Source organism: Microcebus murinus, chromosome 19, assembly GCF_040939455.1.
Source record: "Microcebus murinus isolate Inina chromosome 19, M.murinus_Inina_mat1.0, whole genome shotgun sequence".
NCBI lineage: Eukaryota > Metazoa > Chordata > Mammalia > Primates > Cheirogaleidae > Microcebus > Microcebus murinus.
In genome coordinates, this window is record NC_134122.1 from 29,250,104 (window position 1) to 29,277,071 (window position 26,968).

General features: G+C 45.6%; 1 protein-coding gene and 1 long non-coding RNA gene across 3 annotated transcripts; both read right to left on the minus strand.

Annotated features, from left to right (window-relative positions):
- Positions 1–1,898: 1,898 nt before the first annotated feature.
- LOC105868497 (uncharacterized) lies at positions 1,899–15,348 on the minus strand. Its single transcript, XR_012913448.1, has 3 exons — positions 14,645–15,348; positions 11,229–11,467; positions 1,899–2,081 (listed from the first exon to the last, which is right to left on the minus strand). It is a non-coding gene; the product is annotated as an uncharacterized LOC105868497 (long non-coding RNA).
- A 4,799-nt stretch (positions 15,349–20,147) lies between these two features.
- Positions 20,148–26,239, minus strand: IFT22 (intraflagellar transport 22). Of its 2 annotated transcripts, XM_012759464.3 has the most exons (6): positions 26,085–26,239; positions 23,280–23,436; positions 23,087–23,163; positions 22,873–22,962; positions 22,085–22,287; positions 20,148–21,444 (listed from the first exon to the last, which is right to left on the minus strand). In XM_012759464.3, exons 5-6 carry the CDS (start codon positions 22,260–22,262, stop codon positions 21,296–21,298), a joined length of 327 nt encoding a protein of 108 aa, XP_012614918.1. In that variant the 5' UTR covers positions 22,263–22,287; positions 22,873–22,962; positions 23,087–23,163; positions 23,280–23,436; positions 26,085–26,239; the 3' UTR covers positions 20,148–21,295. The 2 variants fall into 2 exon arrangements, with proteins under 2 accessions (XP_012614918.1, XP_012614917.1); XM_012759463.3 differs by lacking the exon at positions 23,280–23,436.
- Between the last annotated feature and the right edge of the window lie 729 nt (positions 26,240–26,968).

A 26,968-nucleotide genomic window follows, 5' to 3' on the forward strand; every position in this document is an offset into this window, starting at 1 on the left:
TCTCTCTGGAAATCTTATTTTAAAAAAAGACCTGGAACTTACACGTGATTTCTCATGAATTCCAAATTCTCCTGAATCCCAAAAAGGGAAGCACAATGTTAATGTTATGCTTGTTTGGGGTTTTTTTGGTTTTTATAACAAAAAAAACCAAAGCTGGGCCATGCGCAGTGGCTCACGCCTGTAATCCTAGCACTCTGGGAGGCCAAGGCAGAAGAATTGCTCAAGGTCAGGAGTTCAAAACCAGCCTGAGCAAGAGCGAGACTTTGTTTCTACTAAAAAAATAGAAAGAAATTAATTGGCCAACTAAAAATATATAGAAAAAATTAGCCGGGCATGGTGGTGCATGCCTGTGGTCCCAGCTACTCGGGAGGCTGAGGCAGAAGGATTGCTTGAGCCCAGGAGTTTGAGGTTGCTGTGAGCTAGGCTGATACCATGGCACTATAGCCTGGGCAACAGAATGAGACTCTGTCTCAAAAACAAAACAAAACAAAACAAAACAAAACAAAACAAAAAAACCTCAAAGCTATGTTTAGACTAGATAGAATGGCAGAATGGTGTGTGCTTTGTGTAGACTTCACAGTATATTGAGGCCTATAAAATAATCAGTCTTGAGATCTATCTATCTATATATGTATATACTCCATACACACGTAATAGGACTTGAAGCATAATATTACTCTTTTATATTACTAAAGACCACCCTAATTTTCATATTTTTAATGACATATTAGAATTGGAATATTTTTGATGTTGTGTTTCTGAATATGAGTAATTATTAAGAGAAAATATGACTTTAAAAAAAATGGCTCCAGAAATGCATTAGAGAGAAAAAGGATGGATGCTCAAAATAAGGATATTGTTAAAATGTTATCTATGTTATGGGATCTTTGTGCAATCCCTGACATCATGGTGAATGTGTTTTGTGATTATTACATCATTTGCCTCTCATCCTTTTCATTTCATGTAATTTCTTGGCCACGTAGACAACTGACCACATTTAACCACTCTCAAGATATTTTTCAATCTCTAAGTGACTCTTGCTGACTCCAACGTATCTACCTTGTGTTTACTGTAAACATTTTGAAAAATAAGAGCAATGAGGGGACTAAACTTATCAAATATTAAAACACTTTACAAAGTAAAATAATTACATACTGGAGAACATACAGGCAGATAGATAAAATAGCAATTCAAGGAAAAGATCCAAATTCAAATGGGAATTTAACACATGTTAAAGGCAGAATTTCAAATAGCTGTGCAAAGAGTGTTCATTAGACAGTATTGAGGCAACTGTTTTTATCACGGGTGGGAAAGGGCAAGCTGGTGCATTAGCGTAATCTTTACATTATGTTAAATTCTACTTGGATCCAAGATTTAAATAAAAAATGAATCATAAAAGTACTGTCAGCTGGGCATGGTGGCACCACACACCTATAGTCTCAGCTACTGGGGAGGCTGAGGCAGGAGGATCGCTTGAGCCCAGGAGTTTGAGGCTGCAGTGAGCTATGATGACGACTCTACATCTAGCTGGGGCTACAGAGCAAGACTCTGTCTCCAAAATAGAAAAGTACTGTTAGAAAGGGTTAACATTTTAACAACTTCTGTAATTTCATATTGTGAGACTGGGACCATGAACAATGAATGGGCTGACCCCAAAGCAGGCACTTTTGCAGCAGAATCACAGATGGATGCAATGAGATGGTCCCATGGGATGCTGACCAGGTCCCTGAGTTTGGAGAAGTCTGTGACTATGGAGACATCTCAGAGAACCCTTTTAGGGATGCCCAATCCATGAGTGTGATGAATATGGAAAAAACTTGCCACTCCATTTACATTTTTTAGAAGTGAGAAAAACCCCAAGTAAGATATTTTGGCCAAGCCTTGGTACAGAATTTAGAATTTATTTGATATTACAGTATTCATATTAGAGAGAACATCTTTGTTGTGAATACAGACAATTTTCCTTGGGGCTCCCATCCCATTGAACATTGTAGCGTTCATCTTGGAGAGAATCCCAGGGCACGGGGAGGCACTGTCAGCATTCCAACACAGCGTCAGCTAATTCACATGCAGCAGAAACTCTACAAATGCATAAATGTGCACGGGCTTAAAGTAAAGCTCATTCAACGTCAGAGAATTCACACTGGAGAAAAACCATATGTACGTAATGGCTATAAAAATGCTTTTGGATGGTGCTCAGAGCTAATTAGACATCTGGGATGTTGCAGCAGAGAGGGGCCCTCTGAGTATAATGGATGAGGAAGAAGGTTGAATCAGAGCTCCATCCTTAGACAATACCAGCTAATTCATTCGGGACTTAAACTGGTCCTATGCAATGAATATGGAAAGCTATCTAGGGGAAGCGTGGTGTACATTGAACGTTAGGCCATTCATTCTGGAAAGAAGATTATGAGGATAATCAATGTGGAAAATCACTTGGGGATAGCTTAGCACTTTTTCATCACTGGAGAATTCACAGGAAAGAATTGCTCTCATTGTAGAGGCTGTGGGAGAGCTTTTTTCAGTAATCAGGCTAATTCATACTGGAGACAAACCTCGGTGATGAAGACTGGGGAAAAGCCTTCAGTTCTTTTCCTTATTGGACTTCAGAAAATCCTTGGTAATACACAGGGAAACTTTCTGGGGGAATTCAGGCTTTATTAAGCAGCATATTAAAGCATTAATGCCATCAAAGTAGGGGTTTAAGCCTTTTTACTTTTTTCACCACAACCAAAGCAATCCTTTCTCTGATTATGTCATAGGATTTCTTTTTGTCTCTAATGACTTGTCTTCCTGAGTCCTTTTATAGGCTCGGGTTCATCCTACTAGGAAGTCAGTACATTTCTGTTGAGTGAGGTAATAAAACAGGCAAACATCAGCATTGCACTGGGTTTGGCCTTCAGAGCCAGGGCTCCATACAATATATAGGGTGCACGAGGACTGCATTGAGAGGGCTGAGCTTGGGGGCAGAATCTGGCCCCATAAATTTGATAAACTTCTAAGGGCCACATCTCCAAAGACTATTCTGAAATAGGAAACACGGTGAGTGGAATGATCTGCATTTATAAGCTCATTAGGAGGATGCCAGTTTATTTTTGTTTTATGTTTTTAAAAACAGATTTAAAGGGGAAGGGCTAGAACTCTTGGTTCATCTTCTCATTTCCCAAGGGAAGGATCAGGTACATTTCCTGTGTTGAAGAAACACACACACACACACACACACACACACACACACACACACACACAAATCCACATATGAAAGTTGAACCAGAAGAAAGCTCACTCCAGTCTCATCAACTGGCTGCTTTTCTCCTACCAACCACCTCGCTCCTCCTCCTTAGACCAGCATTCTAAGTCTCCCAAAATACATCTTGGCCTCCCCCTATAGGAACTCTCTAATCGAGAAGCAATTCAGGTCTTGTACATTGCTGGCTCCTGGCTTTGCTTAGAGAAGCTAGAAGGAATAAGTAGAGAAAAAAGAGGAGAGGTGGGGAGATGAGGAATGGCAAAATGGGGAGTGCCGGTGCACAGGGACTGGCAACAGAGGGCCACAGTTCAGGCCACTTTATTCGTAAGAGGATCTGAAACGTCACTAAGGTTGGCTGGAGAGTAACCAAAAGGTCTAGTTTTCCACCAGTTTAGTTCCTGCCATAAACTCCTTCCAGTTGGTACATGGAACTCACAAAACCCAGCTGTGGGTACTGGTCTCTTTCTCCAGAACTTGTCCACCCCAACTACCAGCTGCCCATCCCAACCTGCCGCTTGCTCCCACAAGCCTCCATGGCTTCCTGGCTGAAGCGCCGCATCTCAGGCCTTACAACCCCCACTGAGCTTCTTCCTAAAATTTATCACTCAGCCCCATTTTAGAAGACATGCTGAATTTTTGGAACCTTGCTGAACATTTCATTTTATCTTGTCTATGTCCTATAGGATGGGGGAGGGGACTAAGATCTGGACTTGCTTTGTGGGCTGTGACAAATCCTGATTTTTATTTTCTACCCATATGAGCGAGATTTCCAATGTCTAAACTTGGGTTGATTTTCTATCTGGAGCTATAGTAAGAGCCACAGGGCTCTAAGGAGTTGATGACAGAGAGGTTCTAGGAAGAGGTGAGGAATGCTTTAAGCTGCAAGTAGCAGAAATCTGCTTAGAAAACAGAAGTGGGTGATTCCCGGGACAGGCATAATGGCTCAACAATGTCACTGAGGACTCAGGCTCCTTTCGTCTGTCTGCTCTGCCATCCTCAGCAAGTTGGCTTTCCCCTTGGTCTCAGGTGGTTGGCAGAACTAAGTCGTATGCCCACTTGTAAGGCAACTGACAGCAAAGGGAACAAGTAGCAGGCTGCCTGCAACGACAGACACGGGCGAGGCCAGGCCTGGTGAGCCATGGGCAGGCGGGCAGGACAGCTGTGGGGCTGGCCCTCCTCTGCTTTCATAGCGATGCTCTTTCTCTTCCTCTATCATCTTGCTAAAAAATCAGCTTATTTTTCCCTCCACTGTGAGTGGATTTTTCTCCACGCCAAAGCTTATTTTGGGTTTTTCTTCAATCTCCAAGTTTCTTCTTCAGTGTAATTTTGTCTGACACATTGGTCCATCCAGGACCTGCCTGCCTTCTGTCTATACCATCTGATTTTTTTTTTTTTTGGTTCAAATTTCCAAAAGTGCACATCTGACTGGCTTTCTTTATGCTTTTGTGCCAGACGACTTCAAGAGTCATTGGCCAGCCTATATTGGACCCTGGTCTGGTCCAATGAGCTTTGTGTCAGGGTGGGGAGGGCACAGAGGCAGCATCACGTGTACAACACAGCCGCCTGGCAGCAGTTCCCACAGAAGGGGCTGTGGGGTAGCACAGGGATGGCACTATGGAGCGGAGCATTGACAGAGGGCTCTTATGGGCCTGCCACTGACACAAGAAGACGGCCTACTCTGCTGGAGAGAGAGGCCACACGGAAGAACATGAGGCACCACACACATGAGGGAAAAGTCATTTTGGACATTTCAGCCCCACCAGATCCCATGGGAAAGGAGTTGAAGAAGAAGCTGGCAGATAGAACCAAGGCCCGGGCACAGAGCCCCAGTCGGGCCATCCCGGCCACTACCTGCTGTCCCAGCTACTCCAGTTGAAGCCCCAGACATAGTGGAGCAGAAATAAATTGTAAATCCTGACTTATGGACTTGAGAGCATAACCACAGATTCTTAAATCCGCCTTGACTTGAGAGTCTCCCCCGATTTCCACAGCAGAAATTCCAGCGACTGCCAGTCGACAGCTTGACGTCTCTCATGAACGTGGTTTCAATAGGGGTCGCAAGTGTTCCTTGCGATCGGTCTGTTAGGAACCTTTCCTGTGGCTTTGACAGGCTGAAGAAGGGACTGCGGAAACAGGACCATTTCAACATGGCCACATAACACACGGAGAAAACAGGCCAGTTAGCCCAGCAAATGGAATTAAAAATCCTGCAATGGAAAAACTTAGAGCTATTAAAAGCATGGGCAATGGGCAGATTTGGATTTGAATCCCTGCTCCTCTGCTTATTAGTTGCGTGACCTTAGGCAAGTTACTTAGCCAGTTACGGAACCAGTTAAGGAGCGTCAAGATACTGGCGTGGCTGTTCTGCAGGGACTTTCCTGGTGTCCTCTTTGATGGGAGCGGGAATGGGGTGAGAGTACGTCTCTACTTTACAGCTTTCCACCTAGACCCAGTTTCTTGAGTGATTTCCTAGGTGCCTGTACCGCTCTTTGGAATGACCCTTGCCACTCCCGGGAGTGCCCAGGTTAGGGTCACATGCCTCCAGTCCTCTGCGGCTCTAGTGGCTCTCCCTGTTATCCATTTCTGTCTCCTCCACTTGTCTTTGCCATTTCTTATCCAGTTTGGCCTTGGAGGAATGATTCGAGAGGGCATTCTGCAGACTGGCTGTAAACTTCCAGGACTGGAGCACACGAAGCCGGTGACTGGCTGTCTCTTGTGTCCCGGAGAGGAGTGGGGAGCACGTAGGCCTCTGGTAGCAGACGAAGAGGTGGCAGGCTAGGACACTCCCTTTCCTTCTGTCCTGCACACTCACTGACCTGATGGCATGTTCACCAAGTCAAGGGTGGGCTGCGTGGAGGAAGACCTGGGTCCCTTGGGCATGCAGTTCTTGTGGGCTGTGCCAACACTACAGAATAGCTCTTAGTGGCCCTACCATGAATGTAGTTGACTCACTAGCTTTTAAAGCAAGTTGGAAGAAAGCTCGAAGGCTATGTAAAACCCTGGGTATATACCCAGAATTTGTTCCCATTTTTTCAGGGGAGATCGAGATTTTGCAACTAACAAAAAGTAAGGGGCCTTTTCTGTACTTTGTGCTTGGGACCCCAAACTTAGCCATGCACCAGTGGGATGAGGGGCTCACCGGGGCTAGGAAAGGCACAGGTGGGACATTCCAGCACAGTCACTAATGTCTGTTCTCCTTGTTACCTCCATGAAATCCTTGGATGCTTGGTCACTGTGGCGCAGTTATTCACTCAGTAGATACTGATGCCTATGGACTACGTGCTGGATGTTGGGTCAGGCACTGTGAAGACACAGATGGGGCTAAGACACAGGCCTTGCCTTCAAAGAGCTCCAAGTTCACACTGAGGGTGGTCCCTGAGCCAGTTGTATGTAGCCAGGACCCTGTGAATGCACAGCTCTGCAGCAATACTGATTTCTGGCATGTTCCCTGCCTCCCCCTCCCAAGGTCCCTCCCAGGGCTCGGCACAATGCATGGCAACTAGCGACTTCTCTCAGGCAGAGCTGAGGCACGGGGACAAAGCATTTGCCACCTTACGGTTGGTCATCGGAGCTAATCTGGGTGGCCTGCCTGGTGGGGTGGGCTAGGGAGGAAGGAGTGGCCATAAGTACTAGATCTTCTCCGTGTGACCTTGAAGAGAACCACCAACCAACGACCGTCCCGGAGAAGGCAGGCTCCAGTGCTCAGGCAAAGGTAACCCCGAGCCACAAACCCGTCTGCTTAGGCTGCTGCGTCGCGGCCAATCCACGCGGAGCTCCTGAGCATCCCGACGTTCAAAGGAGCTGTGGAGAATCCAAAGGACAGACGTGGTTCTTCTTCAAAAAGCTTTAAGTCTGTTTGAGAAGAAAAAGGCATAAAGAGATAATGAAGGACTCGAGCATGACATGAGTGTAAATGGGTTTTGCAGGCTGTGGATTCTCACGGAACTGCAGGGGGCCCAACTGCAGGCTCGCAGGGTCCTAGGAAGGCTTCTGGGAAGAGGTGGGCTTGGGCCAGGCTTAGAGGATGGCAGGATCCTGAGTGGGGGGTGGGGTGGGGGTGGTAATAGGGGCGGGGGTGGGGTGGGTGCAACACGAGCAATGACCCTGAGCACCCGGGAGAGTGTTAGGTCCTCGCTGCCTTGTGGACTGCAGGGCTCACCCAGCGCTTCCTCGTTCTTGCTGCTGCAATCATAAGACGAAACAGGCAGGGGCCAGCGTGGCCGTGAACACTCCCAGAAATCTGTTTCTCAGAAACGGGGGCTTGTGACAGCCTCATTTCCTACAGTGTCATCATAGCATGAAGCCAGGGCCAAGGACGCGCCGTGAACACAAATGCTCAGCCCTCCTGCCATGGCGCGACGGCGGGGGCTGACCTGGAGGGACAGGTACTCCTCAGAGGCCAGGATTCGGAGAGACGTGACGCTGAAGAAAACACCGCTTTGGGGAAATAGCAGACTCTAAGCCCAAACCTTGCTCCGCCGGCGTGATACACGTGGCCAAACATTTGGACAGGATTCTGGCAGAACATCAAAGAATTCGCAGAGCAGAGGAAAGCTTTGAATCATCTGAATGAGGGAAAATTTTCCATTCATCTCATAATTCATACTGGAGAGGCTCTTTATGAATGGCACCAATGGAGGAAAATCCTCAGACGGAAGTGAGCAGTAATTAGGGACGAGAAAATCACAGGGGCGGACGCGGCACAGAATAGAGTGGAACCCACGTCACAGCTCACGCTCGAGCGTCACGCAGGAGAGAACGCACGTCCCCGATGAATGCACCGACGTTCTGAGAAGGCACAACCTCACCCCGCAGCAGATAAGCCATTCTGAGCACAATCCTTTGAATGTCAAGGATTGGGGTGGTGATCATTTGAGGAGAAATCAGCACTTATTCATCAGCTGACGGTTCCGACTGGAGAGAGGGCGGGTGCTTGTCACGGGTGATGGGGCTCAGGGGGTGCTCTGATCTCATGAAACACGGGAGATCACGGAGGGGGCCCGGCAAGGATTGTCAGAGGGGCTTCAGGGTACGAGTGACATAAAATGCGCACAAAGGAGGAAAACATGATGAAAGAGGCGAGTTAAGAAAAAAGTTTTGTTGGAACTTGCACTTCTAGCACCAGTAATGGCCATAAGGAATGCAGACACCCTCCAGGAGGAGCTTGCTCGGACGCCACGCAGTCCTGCGCGTGTGATCTCTGAGGCCCGCTGGCAGGGGCACCTAATGCTGTGCACGACTCGAGAATCCAGGCTCCGCAGTTGTCAGTTTCCTTCTCCCATGGGGCTACAGCTTTTCTTCATCTTCCCTCCTCCTTCCTCTTGTTCTTCAGCAAAGCCCAGTGTCACTTTTTCCGTTCCTGGTCTTGGCCTTGTGAGGGTGTCCTGGCATCTGTGTCTCCACATGTGCTCTGCCTGGCTTGGGATGGCCGGGAAGCCACCTGCCCATCAAGAGGCTGGTGACTACTGGCAAACATGCCCCCGGGGACACTGCTGTGGCTGGTTCATTCGTTCCTGCATTCATTTAAGCAATGTCTTTGGAGCAGCTACTCTGTACCTGGCACTACTCTTTATGCTGGAGATACAGGACAGCGGAGGAGGTGTCAGCAACAAGTGGCTCAGGCAACGTTGGGAAGGACAGAGGGGGATCAGGGAGCTAGTAGCAGCAGCCTTGAGATGACAGGGGTGTCTGTGTTAAAAGGTTCCAGAAGGGTCTTAGGTGGGGGTGCTGGGAGGGCGGGAGGAAGACTGATCTAATGACCATGCTATGTGCCAGGCTGGCATGTGGTTTACCACAGCAACCCTGCAAGCTCAGCATCACCTTCCCCCAGAGGACATAAAGTACATGCCCAGCTAGTTAGTGGCAGAGCTGGGACTTGAAGTTAGGTCTGTTGAACTCCAAATGCCATTTCTTCCCACCGCAAGAGAGGGACCTGGTCCTATAGAGACACTATTTCTTGGGATGTTTTTCCAGAGACATGGGAGACAATGAGAGGCACCTAGTGTCCCATGAGGGACAAAGATGAAAGGAAAGAAATGCACTGGTTTGCAGACTCTACCTCGGGGCACAGGAAAAGGCACACTCATTCATTCCTTCACTCATTCGTTCGCCCATGTAGTAAATCTTTACTGAGCCCCATGCAGTGCCAGGCACTGCACTGGGAACATGCGTGAATACGACTGACGTGGTCCTCGCCTCAGGGGACTTCCATTCTAGAAGGAAGGCAGGCGATCCAGTGTGATACGGGTTTGGAAAGGGGAATTTCTGGGCCCCACGGAGAATTATGTAACCCAGACTCTCGGAGTTGATCACGACTTCTGGAAAGACATAATAACTCATGAAATGCTGGGGAAAGTCTTGCGGAGAGAAGCACGCAGGAAGGCCTGCTGGTGACAGAGTGATCACAGCTGACACGGGCCCAGTGTTGTCTGAAAATAGAGCTGGTGAGGTGGAGAGCGCCAGGGTAGGAGGTGAGAAGAGGGCCCAGGGCCTTCGCGGCCCAACAGGCCTGGTGAGGAGTTTGGACTTGGTCCCGGGACATGATGGGAGACCAGCGAAGAGTGTTAATTTGGGGGGAGTGGTCCGGGTAGCGCAAGGCTGCAGCATGAGGGAAGATCTATCCAAAGATTCGTCAAATTTGGGTAGATGTGGTGAAAGAGTGAAGCATGTGAGTTCTGTCTTTTTTGCTTCATGAACCAAGAAGGTTTACCAAGAGTGTAGTGGGCAGAGTTAGCCAAAAAGCCAGGGGCGACTTGGATGGGAGCTGCTCCTTGCAGACGCCGGGGCTGCGGTTTCCAGCAGGCTTTGGGGCCGACATTCACGAGCAAACACCCCCCTCCTGTGGCCGAGAGCGGTATTGCTGCTGCAGAGGCTCCAGGGAGGGCGCCCAGCCTCGCTGGGGACCTGCTCTAGGTTCTCACGCTGAAAAGCCTGGACCCGAGGAGATTCCTCCCTCTCTTTTAGAGAAACCTGATTAATGGGGAAAATGTACACACACACACACACACACACACACACACACACACACACACACACACACACACACACACACATACACACAGAAAAAGTGCTAGAAAGACACTTAAATATTACCAGTGATTCTTGCCAGAATAGGTGATTAATTTTTTCTCATTTTGTTTATTTACTTATTTTCTTTGAGACAGTCTCACTCTGTTGCCTGGGCTAGGGTGCCGTGGCATCAGCCTAGCTCACAGCAACCTCAAACTTCTGGGCTCAAGCAGTCCTCCTGCCTCAGTTTCCCCAGGAGCTGGGACTACAGGCATGCGCCACCATGTCTGGCTAAGTTTTTCTATATATTTTTTTAGTTGTTCAGCTAATTTCTTTCTAGTTTTAGTAGAGATGGGGTCTCGCTCTTGCTCAGGCTGGTCTTCAACTCCTGGCCTCGAGTGATCCTCCTGCCTCGGCCTCCCAGAGTGCTAGGATTACAGGCGTGAGCCACTGTGCCCGGCCTGTGTTATATTTTTGTTTTTTTTTTTTTAAAAACAGAAGTGACAGAAAAGTGGCCCAAGAGGGGACTAAGGTGGAGGCAGGTGGCTGGTGTGAGGGCCACAGCCCCAGCCTGGAATTTTCTCTGCAGGCTCCAAACAAGATGTCTCAGGGACTGAACATGGAGCTTCTGCATATTTATCACCTTCTGGATCACTCCTGGCAGTGGACTTTCTGATGGCTCAGACACTTGGCCTGATGCAAGGCCTTCCCACAGCTGAAGGCGCCGCTGGTCTGCCCGCTCCCGTCACAGGACTTCTGTCCGTGTGAAGCTCCCCGATCAACGGCAGCTAACCTGTCTAGAAGAACCAAAGGGCTTTCCACATGCTTACACTTGGGGGGCGGGGGTTCTCTCCTGTGTGGACTCTTGGATGCTGAGTAAGGACTGGGTCTGCCCGGAAACTGTGGTCACTCGTGCTAACACTGACGGGGTCTTCTGCTTCTGCAGTGCTCTGACTTGGAACAAGGGGCTCACCTGGCATGCATCGTTCCTCTCTCCTGCTTGAAACTCTTCTCTTGGGAACAGGAGCTGCTCAGCCTCCTCTCTGAGAAGCTCCCTGATGCTGCTCGAAGGTACTGGAACATTCTGTGGTGTCTCTCAGCCTTGTCCGCAGAACTTCCCTAAATGGTCTGCCTGAGGTCACTCATGGGATCACCTTTCAGAAAGTTCCTGATTGGAGATGAACTTCTTGTTCTCAGTCCTGATGTCATCATCTGAAATCACACACAGGAAATTCAAATATGATGTGTTTCCTGTACAAAAAAGGACAACTCAATACAATCTGTGCCTACCACAGGATTCGATTCAACAAATTATGGCATAAAACACAACAATGAAAAATGAGGCTTATCAGACATTTTTTTAAAGCAGGTTAAATATTATATATGCACTGAGATTTTGAATTACTTTCATTTTCTTTTTAGCCATATCTGTATTTTCTAAATACAAGGCATAACCCTCAAATTATGATGATACAAACCTGGGAGAGGATGAGGACAAAGCAGGGGACTAAAGCAGGGGGTGGGGGCATGCGGGAAGCGTGGGAGATCTGGAAGGATAACGTGAGCTCTCCTGGTCACACAGGAGGAGGGTGTGGTCAGCAGGTGGCTCAGGAGGCTGCCCAAAGGGGTGAAAAAAGTTAGTGACCTCCCTGAGTAGAGTTGAGTCCTGGGGCATCTCCCTCCAAGGTGAGAGGAAGGCGGGAAGGCAGCCACAAAGCTCACAAGCACCTCTCCAGGCAGCAGTGGACTGAGACCTGCACAAAGGGGAGTCGGGGGGAGGGAGCTGGGGGTGGAGGCCGTGTCTTGGGTTGGACAAAGACTCACATGCATCATAAACGATAAGCAAAACAGCAACTTAGAGATGTAAGCACCCTGTGGTTTAGTACTTCCTCATCTTTTATTTTATTTGATGCTTGCAGATGAGGAAACTGAGGCTCAGAGAAGTGAAAGGACTTGTCCAAGATTCAAGAGTGCACAGCTAGTATGCAGTGGAGCTGGGACCTGCATCTTTTCACTGTCCTGTGTGTGTGTGGGTGGGGGCAGTGGCAGTGTGGAAAGGCTGAGGCCAAGGCAGATGCCAAACCCCTTAACAACTGCCAGGGCCCAAACACTGGCCGGTTAGAAGAGATGCTGGTCCTGGGGCCTGGAGGCCTCTCATCGGACCAGGAGATAATCATTACATGCTGGATCCTGGAGTGGTCCTGAGGGGTGGGGGGCAGGTAGCTGGGGTGACCCAGGTGGCTGGCAGGGTGCTCGGGAGCACAGAGCAGAAGCATCTCAATACTTTAACAACCCATCCCTCTGCTCTGGCAGGCACCAGATGAGTGTCATTCTGCCTCTGGCCTCCCCCTATTTCTATGTCCCATGGATACCAATGGTGACAGGAGACTCTAGAAGTTGTCCAGAGTGTCAGTTCTTTCAGAGTGGCAGCTCGCAGTCAGACCACACTGTAGAGAGAAGGAAGCTTACATCTCCCTGATGCAGGCTGTCACGGACATGTCCACAACTGTGGAGTCAACTCTTGGTTCCTCGTGCGAGATCCGTGGGCACACAGCAGCTCCGTGGTGTTGGCATTTGGCTTTGCAATGAATGCGAATAGTCCTGTTATAAAGGAATGTAGTCACCCAGATCTGAGAATTTATAGCAAAAAGAAACAGCGAGGTAATGACTCCTCTTGAGGGAGAGACAGAAGCACAGCCCACCTCTCCCGCTGCCACTCCTCCTCTGGGATTGGGGTGATGCCTCATCGGGTCTGCTCCCTTGATTCTCCAACCCCGTTTCTCCCTGCATCAGGCCCCGGTACATCCCACAAAGGGGCTTGATCTCTCACAGGTTCCCTTCAAATCCTGTGGCCAGGCTTTATGAAGGAAAGATGAAGATGTGATGTTATTGTCAATAAAGTGCAGTTTGGCTAAAAAGCTGCCACACCACAATTCAAAAGAGCAAACATCATGCACAGTGCACACTCCGGGAATGAAGGCGCTCAGCTGTGGCCCGGATCCCCCTGGGCAGCTGAGAGGAGACTGTCACTCTCCTTGGCGTACTTCTGGGTTCTGGACTTTCCGAGCTCTCATACTAGTCTGCTGACGACACGTGGCTCCAATGCGGATCTGTAAGCTGCGACGTTCTGCCTGCTCTGCAACACAGCAGGACCCATGAAAAAGGAACAAGGACCCTGGGGGTTCCAGCTTTTCACCACTGGCTTGGAAGGGGGCGCTCTCAGGATTCACGTTTGAACAGGGTCTCAACTGGCTGAAGGTGGTGATATGTGGGGATTCTTGTGCTCATTGTGGAGGTGACATTTACCCTAGAAAAATTCTTGTTCTGGAGCCAATGAAGAAACCTGGCAGCTCTAAGGGGAATAAGGGAGATTACTTGCTTTTTTTCTCTTTAGGAAATTTCTTGTTCCATCCCCCCCCCCCCAGTATATTTCTTTAAAAATTATTTGATTGCAGAGCAATGTCTATTTATTGCAAAAAATAATTAAATGGTACATACTTATAAAAATGTGCAAAGGGAAAGTCCTTCATAACTCTATTTCCCAGAGATAATCTAAATTAAATTTTGATCCAATTGTTGATACAAAGTTAGTTTTAAAAACTAAATAGCTTTTATCAACAGAGTAAATAGACACCCTACAGAATGGGAGGAAAAGTTCACAAGCTACACATCTAACAAAGGACTAATATCACGGATCTACAAAGAACTCAAATAAATCATCCAGAAAAAACAAATAACCCCATCAAAACGTGGGTAAAAGAGATGAATGGATTTTTTCGAAAGAAGATAGACAAATGGCCAACAAACACATGAAAAATTGCTCAACATCACTAATCATTAGGGAAATGCAAATTAAAACCACATGCGATTTGGCCTTACCCCTGTCAGAATGGCCAGTATTAAAAAGTCAAAAACCAATAATGTTGATAGATGCAGTGAAAAGGAAACTTTTCTACACTGTTGGTAGGAATGTAATTGAATACAACCTCTATGGAAAACAGCGTGGAGATACTTCAAAGAACTAAAAGTAGACCTGCCATTCAGTCCAGCAATCCCACTACTGGGTATCTCCCAAGGAAAAGATGTCATTTTATCAAAAAGGACACCTGCACCCGAATGTTTATCACATATCACAGCACAATTCACAAGTGCAAAGATAGGGAATCAACCTAAGTGCCCATCAACTGGATAAAGAAAATGTGTATGTGTATACACACACACACACACACACACACACACACACACACACACACACACACACACACATGGAGTACTACTCAGCCATAAAAAGGAATGAAGTGACTTTTGCATCAACTTGGATGGAACTGGAGACCATTATCCTAAATGAAGGACCTCAGGAATGGAAAAACATACATCATGTGTTCTCACCTATAAATGGCTGTTAGACTCATGGTCCAAATAAGGCCTACAACGTTGTGTTTGGCTGGTAAGTCTTTTAATCTACAGGTCCACTTTCTTCTTTAAAAAAATTTTTTTAAAACCTTGTAATTTATTTGTTGAAGTATTTCAGATGTCTGTCCTCAAGATGACATGACACTTGACAAAGGTTTGAGCGCCCGTTCTGTGCCAGGCATTGTGCTTTGTGCTAGAAATGAAGGGGCGAGCAGGCAGCCATGGTCTGGACCCTCGATTTTGGACTAGCCATTGCCTATCTCTGGCCTCGGATCCCTCTTTTCTAACAGAAGAGGACTGGGCTAGATGAAATATAAAGTCTCCACTCTGACCCAGTCTGTGGCCCCACGCTGATCACTAGGATCTACTCTGTGACTCTGCGTCAAACTCCAGCCAAACACATTCCTAGGGAGCCGAGCCCAGCCGAGCCGAGCCGAGCGGAGGGAGGCGGGCGCCCCAGGCCAGGAGGGGGCGGGTCCGGATCCACGCAGAGGCGCAGCGTCTCGGGTTCCTGCGGCCCGGCTTCCCGCGAATCCAACCCGGGTCGCCGGCCGAAGTAACGCAGGAGGCTATCTCCCGGGACGCCAGACTATCCTCACCGTCCAAAGGGGCGCACTCGCTCTGACCACTGTGCCGGTCTGTGGCCTGCAGTGGCCGGTGGCGAGCGCTAACGGCAACCGCTCGGCTCTCTGGGCGCGGGCCCGGCTCCCTTCCAACTACAATTCCCAGAGTTCTCAGCGGCAAGCCGGTTGCCACGGAGACTGGCCAGGATAGAGATCAGCAGGCTCGGCTCTGGGACCGTCTTGGCCTAGGCCTGCTTGTGACCGTGCGCAGGCTACACCCACACCTGTGGCTTCAGAACAGCCCCTCCACGTGCCCCTGGCCTTTCGTTCTACAGTCGGAAGAGGCCGAGCAATTGGACCAGTCCAGGGACCATGGGAAAGCTGAACTACATTTCCCAGCATGCGCCAGGCGCAGCCACTTCCGGTCGTGAGGTACCCAAACGGTAACATTGTGGAGCTGTTGCCAAGGAGTCAAGTCCCGGGGTATTGGGTCCCTGACGCTAGCGGACAAAGGGGCAGGAGTCAGAGGAGAGAGCTACAGGAGGGGTGAATGGGGAATTCTGTTATAAAGCATCGCTAAAGAGAATGTCCCCTCTGTTTGCCCACCTTTCATGGACCCTCAGGGCCAAAGCGATCGTCGCACAGCCCTCTGGGAAATGCAAGCGACGCTTTCCCAGGAACTATGGGAACTGTAGTCACTGATTACCTGCCACTTCCTCTAGCATATAGACAAGCCAGGAACGCCGAGAACAGGGAATAAAGCCCTCTACATTCGTGTCCCCTCAAAGGCAAATTTTGCCTCCTAAGTGCTTACAGAATTTGTCCCAATCTTATGCCAGCCCTCAGTGCTGTGTTTCAGGCACTTTTCATTTCCTAAGTGGAGCATTTACCTGGTTTTCCTAACTCCAGTCGTCTGCTTATTAAGTCTGTTCTCCACACCTCCACGCCTCCATCAGAGTAATCTGTCCCTGCTTTGCGTACGGTTCTTCAATGCCTAATAAAATCAAGCCTCTGCTGCTTAGCTGGCTTGTATATTTGACCTCACCTACTCTCTCCCGTTATTCTCCTCCTCGTAGAGAAGAATATTTACAGTTCTTCATCTCATTTATGACTGATACCTTAAAGCCATTGCCACTATTTTTTAAAATGCAGAGCTCAACTTCCTGCTTTAAACAGTTGTACCCTAAAAGGGTGATAAATTCCAAGTGTAGCTGGATTTGCAAAGTAGACAAATTATTGAAAAGCACTTGAAATAGGTTTCTATGAGAAGAAACCAAATTCATCATTTACTCTCATAAAATTAGCATTTTATTCCTCTTAACAAAATATTTTATGATATGGTTAACTAGGTGTTTTCTGGGCTTTTTAAAGTCACACAGAAGAAAAAATGGTTCTTTATGAATAAAGTACTTGTCATAAAACTCAAGCAACATTGTAAATGTACAAGAGATGGGTTATTTTTATTTCACAATCTATAATTATGCTTGATCGAAAGAGTAAATCTTCACTAAGGCCTTAGAGAAAGGATGCATATTTTAAAAGCCTGTCAAAAAGCCTAGATAGGAATGAACTGTACAGTGCAGAAAGATAAATGATGTGTTGTTCACATCAAAGCACCAAGAACTTTCCTTTTGAAGTGGGAATAGTTGGCATACACAACATTTCCATTGCCTTTTAACTTCAGTAGGAAGAATGGCCCGTATCATAAATATAGAGAATTATTTAACTGATAAAGCAATTTAGAAGTCATATAAAAATATGTAATCTGTTCAAGTTTTCTCCCTCCTCATTTATTTAATTTCTTTGATTTTGGTTTTTAAAACATGGAACCATTCATTTCTTGCCTAAAGAAAGAGTAATGCTTTTTTGTTGAGAAAGCATCAGCCAAGGCCAGGATATTCATGTAACTATAATTCTCAACAATTAGATGGGGAATTTGCAGTCATCTTCTTGAAGGTCAAGATTTAGAAGAGCCATTTTTCAGAGTGATTTTCTTAAGTGGCACAAATCCAGTTACCTTTTACGTGGATAATAGGGGTAGTGCCTTTTTAAATTAACTGCTGTACGTTCTGAATTACCAGCAAAGCTCTACTCTCTGTTATGGCAGATTAGTCTACTCTGTGGATATAAGGGTTTTCTGGTGTTCCACAAAGAGTATAATTATCTCCTGGAGCTTTGCCTGAACAATTTTGAGACATGGACATTTGAGTTATGATATAAGTGAATAAGTCATATAATAGTTTTCTTTACAATGGATAGAGCTTCTGAATACTATTTGATCATTTGTTTGGTTCAAAGAAATAGAGCATTATTTAATAGTTTTATCTGCAACATACTTGCAAACCATCTTCTGGGTGCTCTGCTTCAAAAACATTTAAAATGTCCTGCTGTGGTTGTGGTTGTGGTTGCTTTACTAGTTCAGTCTCAGAGGGTGACATTCTTGGCCATGTTATTTGTGGAATCATCTTCCCAGTTACTAAGAGTGGAAGTGCAGAGGTGTGGGGTCCAGGCCTCCGGTAGACTGAATAATGGTTCCCTAAAATATCAAGTCCTAACCCCTAGAACCTGTAAATATTACTTTATTTGGAAGAAATATCTTTGCAGATGTGATTATTTAAGGAATTTTTTTTTTTTTTAGCAAGACAGGGTCTTTGACCCTACCTCAAAAAAAAAAAAAATGAAAAATAATTTCTAAAATTATCAGATTATAAAAAAAAACTTGCTTGTATAATAAACTATAAACTCACCATATCTGGTTATTCTGAGCATTAAATCTTTTGAACATTGTTACAAATTTGGTGTTTGTAACAAGAACATAACATTGTTTTTTTGTTTTGTTTTGTTTTGTTTTGTTTTGTTTTGTTTTGAGACAGAGTCTCACTCTGTTGCCCAGACTAGAATGCCGTGGCATCAACCTAGCTCACAGCAACCTCAAACTCCTGGGCTCAAGCGATCCCTCTGCCTCAGCCTTCCAAGTAGCTGGGACTACAGGCATGTACCACCATGCTCGGCTAATTTTTTAATAGATATTTTTAGTTGGCCAATTAATTTCTTTCTATTTTTAGTAGAGACGGGTCTTGCTCTTGCTCTTGCTCAGGCTGATTTCGAACTCCTGACTTTGAGCGACCCTTCACCTCCACCTCCCACAGTGCTAGGATTATAGGCGTGAGCCACCACGCCCAGCCCACATAACATTGTTTTCACAAGTATTACATGAAGTAACATTTAAGAATGAAATTCCCCTGATCATGAAAAACTTTTTAGAAGTTGTGTGTGTACTCCACCTTCCCATTGGATATGGTTTTCATATCAGGGACATCTAAATAAATATAAAATTTCGGAGAGGTTCAATACTAATATTCTTCAAAAATATCCCGGGTGAAATGTACACCAGTGCTGCTAGCAGTGTATTCACAAAAGCCAAAAGGTGGAAACACCCAAGCATTCATCAACAGACGAATGGATAAGCAAAATGTGGTCTGTCCATACACTGGAACATTCAGCCTTAAAAAGGAAGGAAATTCTGATGCATTACAACACTTGAGATTTTATGCTAAGATCTCTATAAACTTGAGATCATTATGCTAAGTGCAATAAGCCAGGCACAAAAACACAAATGCAGTACAAGTCTACTTATATAAGTTAAAACCATAGACATAGAAAGTAGAAAGGTGGTTGGTTGCCAGGGGCTGTGAGGAGGAAGAATGGGGAGTTGTTGTTTAATGGATAGAGTTTCAGTTGAGGATGATGAAAAAGTTCTGGAGATGGATGGATGGTGGGTTGCACAACAATGTGAATGTGTTTATTTATTCTTTAAAGACCACAGGGTCTTGCTCTGTCACCTAGACTGGAATGCAGTGGCAATATCATAGCTCACTGAAGCCTTAAACTCCTGGGCTCAAATGATCCTCCTGCCTCATCCTCCTGAGTTAGCTGGGACTACAGATATGCACCACCACACCCAGCTAATTTTTCTTATTTTTTATATAGAAAAAATGTTACTATGTTGCCCAGGCTGGTCTTGGTCTCCTACCATACCTCAGCCTCCCAAAGCGCTGGGATTACAGGTGTAAGCCACCATGCCCCACCAATGTGAGTATATTTAATGTTACTGAATTATACACTTAATATAGTTAAAATGCTAAGTTGTATGTCATATTTTATCACAATTAAAAACAGGATAACAATATTTTTAAAATTTGGACAAAATTCTAGGTGATCAGGTAAACCTTTTAGGTTTATGATGAAAATAACAATGCATTTCTTATTGTAACAGGAATAGTATTTTGAAAATATTCACCTGCCACATTCTTGATTCCCCTGAAAGTCATATTTTTGCCCCAGGAGGCTAAGCATTGAAAATGCACTGGCCTGTTACAGGGCAGCTGTGGCAAGGGGTAAAGTGATCCTGCCCTATGGAGACACAGAAACCTGGGACTGGTGGGAGGACACTGCTGACTCTCAGTAGATGGCCTCAGCCCAGCCAGGATGGGGCAGAGTCAATCTGGGGACTACGGATTCTAGAATGTGTGGAGAGACAATGCCACAAGCCTGGAAGGTCTTGGACTTCCCAAAAGATGGCCAGCAGGGAGAAACCAAAGTGCCTGCCCTTGGAAGAGCTGCCCCACCCCAACAGGACACACTTTTCAGACACTTTGACATCATCTTGGGGAGAAGGTAGAGGAAGTGGATTGTAATCTTGAATTGATTAAGTATTTATTCCAGAGACTCAATTAACGTGAAAGCCTTGAATTGCATGAGGTGGAGATAGGTGATTCTTGTTATTTGCAGTAGTTATGTTCTATAAAGTCACCAAGAACACTGAATTAGCAAATGATGAATAATTCTAGGGGAAACATGAGGTTAGGTTCCTATGAGCCTCTGTCACAACTTTCCATCAACTGATCGATAGGAAACCATTTTTATATGTTTATTTTTAAAGACATTTCATTTAATATACATTGATTCATTATCATTGGATTCATGGCCAACAACACTGTTACTCTCACTTGAATGAAGCTTGTCTAACACGCGTATTTTCTCCATAAGGCACATCACAACCGCTTGCAATTAGGAAACCTAGACAGCGCTTTAGCACTATGCTTGGGGGCCATTTAAATAGCAAAATCACCAACAGAAAGCACAAAAATGTGAAAACGTGACACACAGTATTAATAGACCATGAAAAGGACACTTGTTGACCGTATGAGAGCTGAAACTAGGCAGAGTCCCTTGTTTGACCTTAGCTGGAAACGTGTGCACTGGGCAATTCAAACTTTTTGCCACTCTACGTGTGTCCCCAAATAACTGGGACAGCGCCACAGTATTGATTTGGTGGTTACAAATAAATTTTAGTGAGTAGGCAAATTTTTAAATACAAAATCTATGAATGAGGATCAACTATACCTTCATTTAGCATTGTTAAGTACCGCAGGTCCCCTCATTATCTGGTGGAGGGGAACATACAAAATTTAAATAAATTATAGAAAATGTAGAATTTTTGTTTTGCATATCCAAGATGTAGTACTTAAGTTTTCGTCTACTACTATTATTTAGAAAAATGGAATGGCAGTTCTGTGAGGGCAAGGATTTTTGTCTTTTTCATTCATGCTGTATGTGGTCAACAGCTAGAACTGCTGCACACATAGCAGATGCTCAACCAGTTGGTATTTGTTGGACGAATCAAGGAATCACAATCACATTCAAACCAATACACATGGATTAAGCTACTGTTGTCCCATTGGACTATGACAGTTACAATTCCACAAGTTTTATAACTTGACATATGTGAAGGAGGGAAAAAAACCCCTCAAATTTCCAGCTTTGGAATGGTCTGGGGCCAGGAATTCAGAATTCAATGATAGGATTTTTCTCAACTGAACCAAGGACAGAGAATAGATGGTCTGAGTCAACTCTCTGGCTGACTGGTACCTTCTAGCAGACAGGAAAGTTTCTTCTATAGGCATAGGGAGAAGAAAATGTCACCAGCTGGATGTGATTTCAGATCTGCACTGGGAAAGATGTTGATTTCATTTGGGATGTGGAAGTCCCAGATGAAGGCTGGTTAGGTAATAATTGACATCTCCTCCCTGTCTCTGCTCTCGGACATGGAATTGATTATGCTTTTTAAATACTTTATGAATTCCATCCGGATCTCCTCAGGGTCATCCTCGAGATTCGAGTGCACCAGCTTCAGCTTGTTCAAGGGTGGTGCTTAAAAAGGAAAATAAGGTTAATTAGGCCTGGAGTTTGAATGAGGCTCTCTTTCTAGCCCCCAATAACCTGAGACTCCTAGAAACCGATTCATTTAACTTTCTAAAGTCCACAAATAAAGTTATGTCTTGCCTGACACAACTGAACAGCGAACAGTTTCACCATACTGCCACCTGGTGATAGGATAGTGACTTTACAAGCTATTTCCAAGATCCTCTTTGTTCCTAAACCAGAAAGGAATAGATTCTCTCTCACTCTCACTTTGTTTCTGAATATTTTCTGAGCTGTTTTTCAGAGTTGTTTCTGAGTTGTCACCTCTGGAATGTGTGCGTCATATGTGAATTGGAGGTTTTCTTGAGAAAAGATGGCAGGAAACAGTATCCCCAACAGTACCAAGGAATGGCTGAAACCAAGTTTTTCCCACTCTGAGTGTCTGCCTGCTTCTATGGTGTCTATATCCTGGCCTGGATGGATCTTCCAACCTAGCAATTCTGATTTACATGGTGAGAAAAACAAATGTGTAGGACATAATAGGTGCTTAATAACTGCATATAGCCACTAGTTTTAAAGACATATAGAAATATATAAGTGCTCCAAATGTTCAAGACAAAAGGAGAAAGAGAAATTCCAGTGTCCTTACACAAAGACAGTTTTCCTTTATCACCTCCGGAGCCTGGTTTGTGGTGTGCAATTAACAGGCACTGAGTGTCCTGTAAGAGCTGCTGCTGGACGAAGCAGGAATACCACATTTCTATTTCCTTCCGGTGGCTGGGGATGTCAGGGTTGAAGATGATCACCACTCCATGAGCATCCTTCATCAGGGCCGGCCAACAGGACTCGAACCTGCAAGGCAGAGAAAGAGCCAGAGGGGGCCAGGCTCAGTGGCTCATGCCTGTAATCCCAGCACTTTGGGAGGCTGAGGCAGGAGGATTACTCGAGGCCTAGGAGTTCGAGACCAGCCTGAGCAACAGAGCGAGACCTTGTCTCTACAAAAAATATAAAAATTAGCCAAGTGGGGTGGCACATGCCTGTAGTCCCAGCTACTTGGGTGGCTAAGGCAGGAGGATTGCTTAAGGTTGCAGTGAGCTATGATGATGCCACTGCACTCTAGCCTGGGCAACCAAACGAGATCCTGTTTCAAAAAAAAAAAAAAAAAAAGCAGCCAGAGGAGGGAATCACATCATTCTGGTTTCTAACAGTGACCTTTAAAAAGAACATCGACCAATTATTAATAATTGGTCTATGACTCCTAGTTGTATCATAACCCAATTGCTAAAGTTTATAAAACAATACATGTCATCAAATAATTTATCAAGTTCCTTATACATGCTGGGAAACATGGTCGGCCCAACTCCATGGTGCCTGGTGGATAGCTGATTTGATTTTTACATCACTTGATGAAGCAGACCGTCTTTGAAGGAAACATACTTTGTGTCCCCGCCACAGTCCCATAGTTCAAATTCACACCCAGTGCCTTTGTTGTTGCTGGTAACGTTTGGGTTCTCAAATTCCAGAATCCTAAAAATAAAAACAACAGCAGCAGCTGTAGGAAACATCATACTTTTGAAATGCCAACAGCACCAAAAGTAGGAGGGGGGTGATGGCTGGGGACTCTTTGGGATACAGATTTGTCAGGGCTCACCTCACTCCTTGGGTTGGGTTGTATTCAGTGATATCAGAAGACTCTGTCAGAAAGTTAGCCAAAACAGTTTTTCCACTCTGAAAATGAAAGTGAATAAAGGTCTTTGCTGAAGAGCAGAAATGGAAACCATAGAAGAGCCCCTCCAGTAGCTGGCCTCAAACTATGTGTGATAGTGAATATAGGTCATAGCCACCTGAGATCACCAGGACAGAGGGCTCTCCCTGGTTGGGACTTCACTGCCTTGTTCTAGTATGGTGGGCATAGCCTGGTCTGGGACCCAGGGAGCGTGGTTCTGCTGCTAGGTGACTTTACCCACACTGATTTCCCCGACTGGCTCTCAGTCAACTTATCTGAGAAAAGAAAAAAAAAATCATTTATCTGTGTTTTTCTCCTTGCCACACTTTCAAGAAAACAGTCTGTTATAGATATGAAGCCATTGAGGCTCAGAGAGGGGAAAAGAGTTCTTCAAGGTCACAAAGGATCAAGGTGACGGCTGAGTCCTAGGTCTGGGGACTTCTGGCTGGACAAAGAGCTGTTTCTCCTGCTGGACTATAAGTAATACACATTCCCATTAAAAAAAAATCAACAAACAACAAAATAGCCCTCCACCCAAACCATCTCTCTGTCCATTCATCCTATTCCTTCCCCAAAGCTTAAAATCTATGATCTGTTTTTCAGGTCTTTTATATATATTTGTATCATTCATTTAACAAATACTGCCAAATACAAAATAAGTTTTTTTCTCCCCCAAAATTATTCCTAAGAAGAAAGGCAATCTCTTATGCTTGACTCCTTACAAAAATATAATTATGCCCCACTCTCTCAATTACTTTATTATGAACAACAACTGCTTGACTAGAATAACCTCAATCAGTGCCAATTTGGGAGGCTTATAAACACCACCAACAGAATACGAAAAAATAGAGGGGAGTTTGGGTGCTCAGCTTGCCATTAGTAATTTTTCCTAAAGCTGTGTCCTCACAGATTAAATATCACTTAAAAATAACACAGTAAGTGGTTATGTTGTAGAGATTATGAATATTTATTTTTAGGATGAGCAAATGAAACAAATGTTCTGAGGTTATAGGAACAACTCCTGGGGCTTGGGATACATTTCCAGGAATAGTGTCATACGTAGATTCAAAAAGTACTGTTTTCCAAACAACTTAGATGAGTGGAAAGATGATGTGTTTTGGAAACTGTGTTAGGTGATTCAGGCATTTTAGATATTTGCCAGTGTCTACCTCAGTGGCAGGTGCTGTTGAATAAGAAGGTGAGATAGTGATAGTGCTGGGATGATAAAACAGGGTAATGTGATAGAGACTTTGAAATGAGTCAGAAAGGCTGAAGAGGTTACGTTTAAACTGAGATTTGAATGACAGCCAGGCCATCCAGCAGAGGAAATAGCTAGTTCAAAGGCCCTGGGGCAGAAATGGGTATAGCAAGCTAAAGGATTGGAAAGGCCGGTAAGTTTGAAGAGTAGGGAGGGAGGGGGACAAATGTACATGCAGAAATATATTTTGTTGTTGAAGATGAGTGGCGGGGACCAAGAGGTCATCATTCTTTCTCCCTTTGTCTACATTTGAGAATTTCCATACATTTAAAAGATGGTATCTATACTTGTTTTGCTTTTCATGATTCTACACATACTTTTGGTTCTTGTCTATTTCTACACATCAGTACATAACAGAGTTGCCTCATTTTGTTTAATGGCTGGACAGTCTTCCAAAGAATGTACCTTCATTTACTATCCTAGATATTCTCTTATAGATGGGCTCTTTCCAACTATTCAATATTGTACATCACTCATTGGGAACAAGCACAAGCATTCAGTTACAGTAGATTCTGAGAAATATAACTGCTGTACTATGGTATGCACGTTTTAAATTTTAATAATGTGATCTTCAAAAAGCTCATATCAATTTATAGTCCCACCAACAGAACCCTAGAATTCTCATCACATTCATCCTAACACTGCATTATCAATCTTCAACTTTTCCCATCCAATGTGACGGACAAATAAGTATCGTCTTCTTGTTTTAATTTGTGTTACTGTGGTTCTGAGGTTGAGCACCTTCTCATACTTATTGGGCAATTTTATTTCTTGTGTTCAGAGCATTTGCTTGATTTGCTACTGAATTTTCTCTTTTCTTTACTGATTTGTAAATTTTCCCTGTGTAGTTGGCCTATTAGTCCTTCCTTGTACTTTATTTTGCAAATATACCAGGCATTATGTTTGCTGTGATTTCTTTTAAGGCTTCTTCATTTTTGTGCTGTGCTTAAAAAGATCTTTCTAACTCAACATCAAAAACATATCTTTCCATATATTCATCTACTACAGTGGTTCTCAACGTGTGGTCCCTGGACCAACAATATCAGCAAATGTAAATTGTCAGGTCCCTCCCAGACCTACTGAATCAAAACTCTGGGGTGGTACCTAGCAATTAGTGTTTTAACAAGCCCTCCAGGTGATTCTGATGCTCGCTGAAGTTGAAGAATATTCACCTACTACTTCCACCTTTCTTTTCTTGACACGTTTAGCTTTAGTCCATCTGAATTTTATTTTCGTGTATGGTGTGAAGTACACATGTAGATTTAATCCCCATTACTACCACCGCACACACATTAAAAGCCACTTTTTCCAAGACCATAAGATAAATAGTCCAGTCTTCCCTCCTGGCACTCTCCTCCCACAGACACATTCATTAGGAACGACCCCCGGGGGCAAAGGAAAGAGTCATGAGACCTAGGCTCTGGTTCCAATGAGGCCACTAACTGCCCTGGGCCTCAGGACCACGGGGTTCGCCGGCCCCGCCTCCTCTGGGCGGTGGCTGGGATCAAGGTCTGAAAGTGCAGGGTTCACTGTATGGTTAGCGGCGCCCGCCCGGGTGGTCGCGGTGGGACTGGGCTCCCGCCTGCCGGGGGGCTCCTGGCACAAGGCAGAGTGGGGGTGAGGAGCGCGCTCGCACAGGCGTCGAGGCGCCAGGCCCAGCCTCACCTCGCAGGGCCCCACGAAGAGGATCTTGGCCTTCAGCATCGTCGTCCGCCGCAGGGAGCTCACCGGAGCCCACCGGAGCCCACCCGAGCCGGCGTCGCGGCGGAGCTCAAGCCTCAGTGCTCATTGGTTGCCTTCGTTTCCATGGCGACGGGGAGCAGCCCGCAGGGGCCGACGGGACTCGGCCAGTTCCGGTGCGCCGGGCGGAAAGGGGCGTGCAGGCGCCCGGAAGACAACGAGAGCAGGACTGCAAACCCGGGCAGTAGGGGCGCTTCTGCGAGTCTGGCCTCTCTGTTTGTGGAGATGCGGAAAGCGAGTCTCTGGGAGGCGGCGGAATTGCCGGTCCCTCATCTCTTCTGTTCCTCCCGATAACCCTGAGAGTCAAACAGGACCCCCAGCTGGCGAGCTGGGCTTGGAACCAGGCCTTCAGACTGCTTTATCACTCGGGCATGATACTGTCCACACTGGTAACAGATTGATCATGGCCCTGGGCCAGCCTAGAAGAAGTCAGGAAAAAGTCTGGTTTCTATAAAGCGATTCATTTGGATGATCTGGGAGAAACCAAAAGGGTGATATGCTGGCATTGTTTAGTCAGTGCAGATGTCTAGAAACAGTGCTAGACACTGTTAAGGTTGACATTAGGTCAACTTTAAATTACGGAGCTAGGCCAGATTTTCGGATAAAACCATCAGATTAGATGTCTATGTGCCAGGAGTGCGGATACAAAATATGCCAGCGCAGAAAAGGGCTAGCATGACAAAAATTCCCTAAGTGAACCTACTATCCCATCTTTAACTTTTGATAGGATAGTTATATAGTCTTTATATAACAAAGAACTGCTGAGTGAACAGTAATGAAGAGTCCTCAATTTCAAGATGTCATTGATT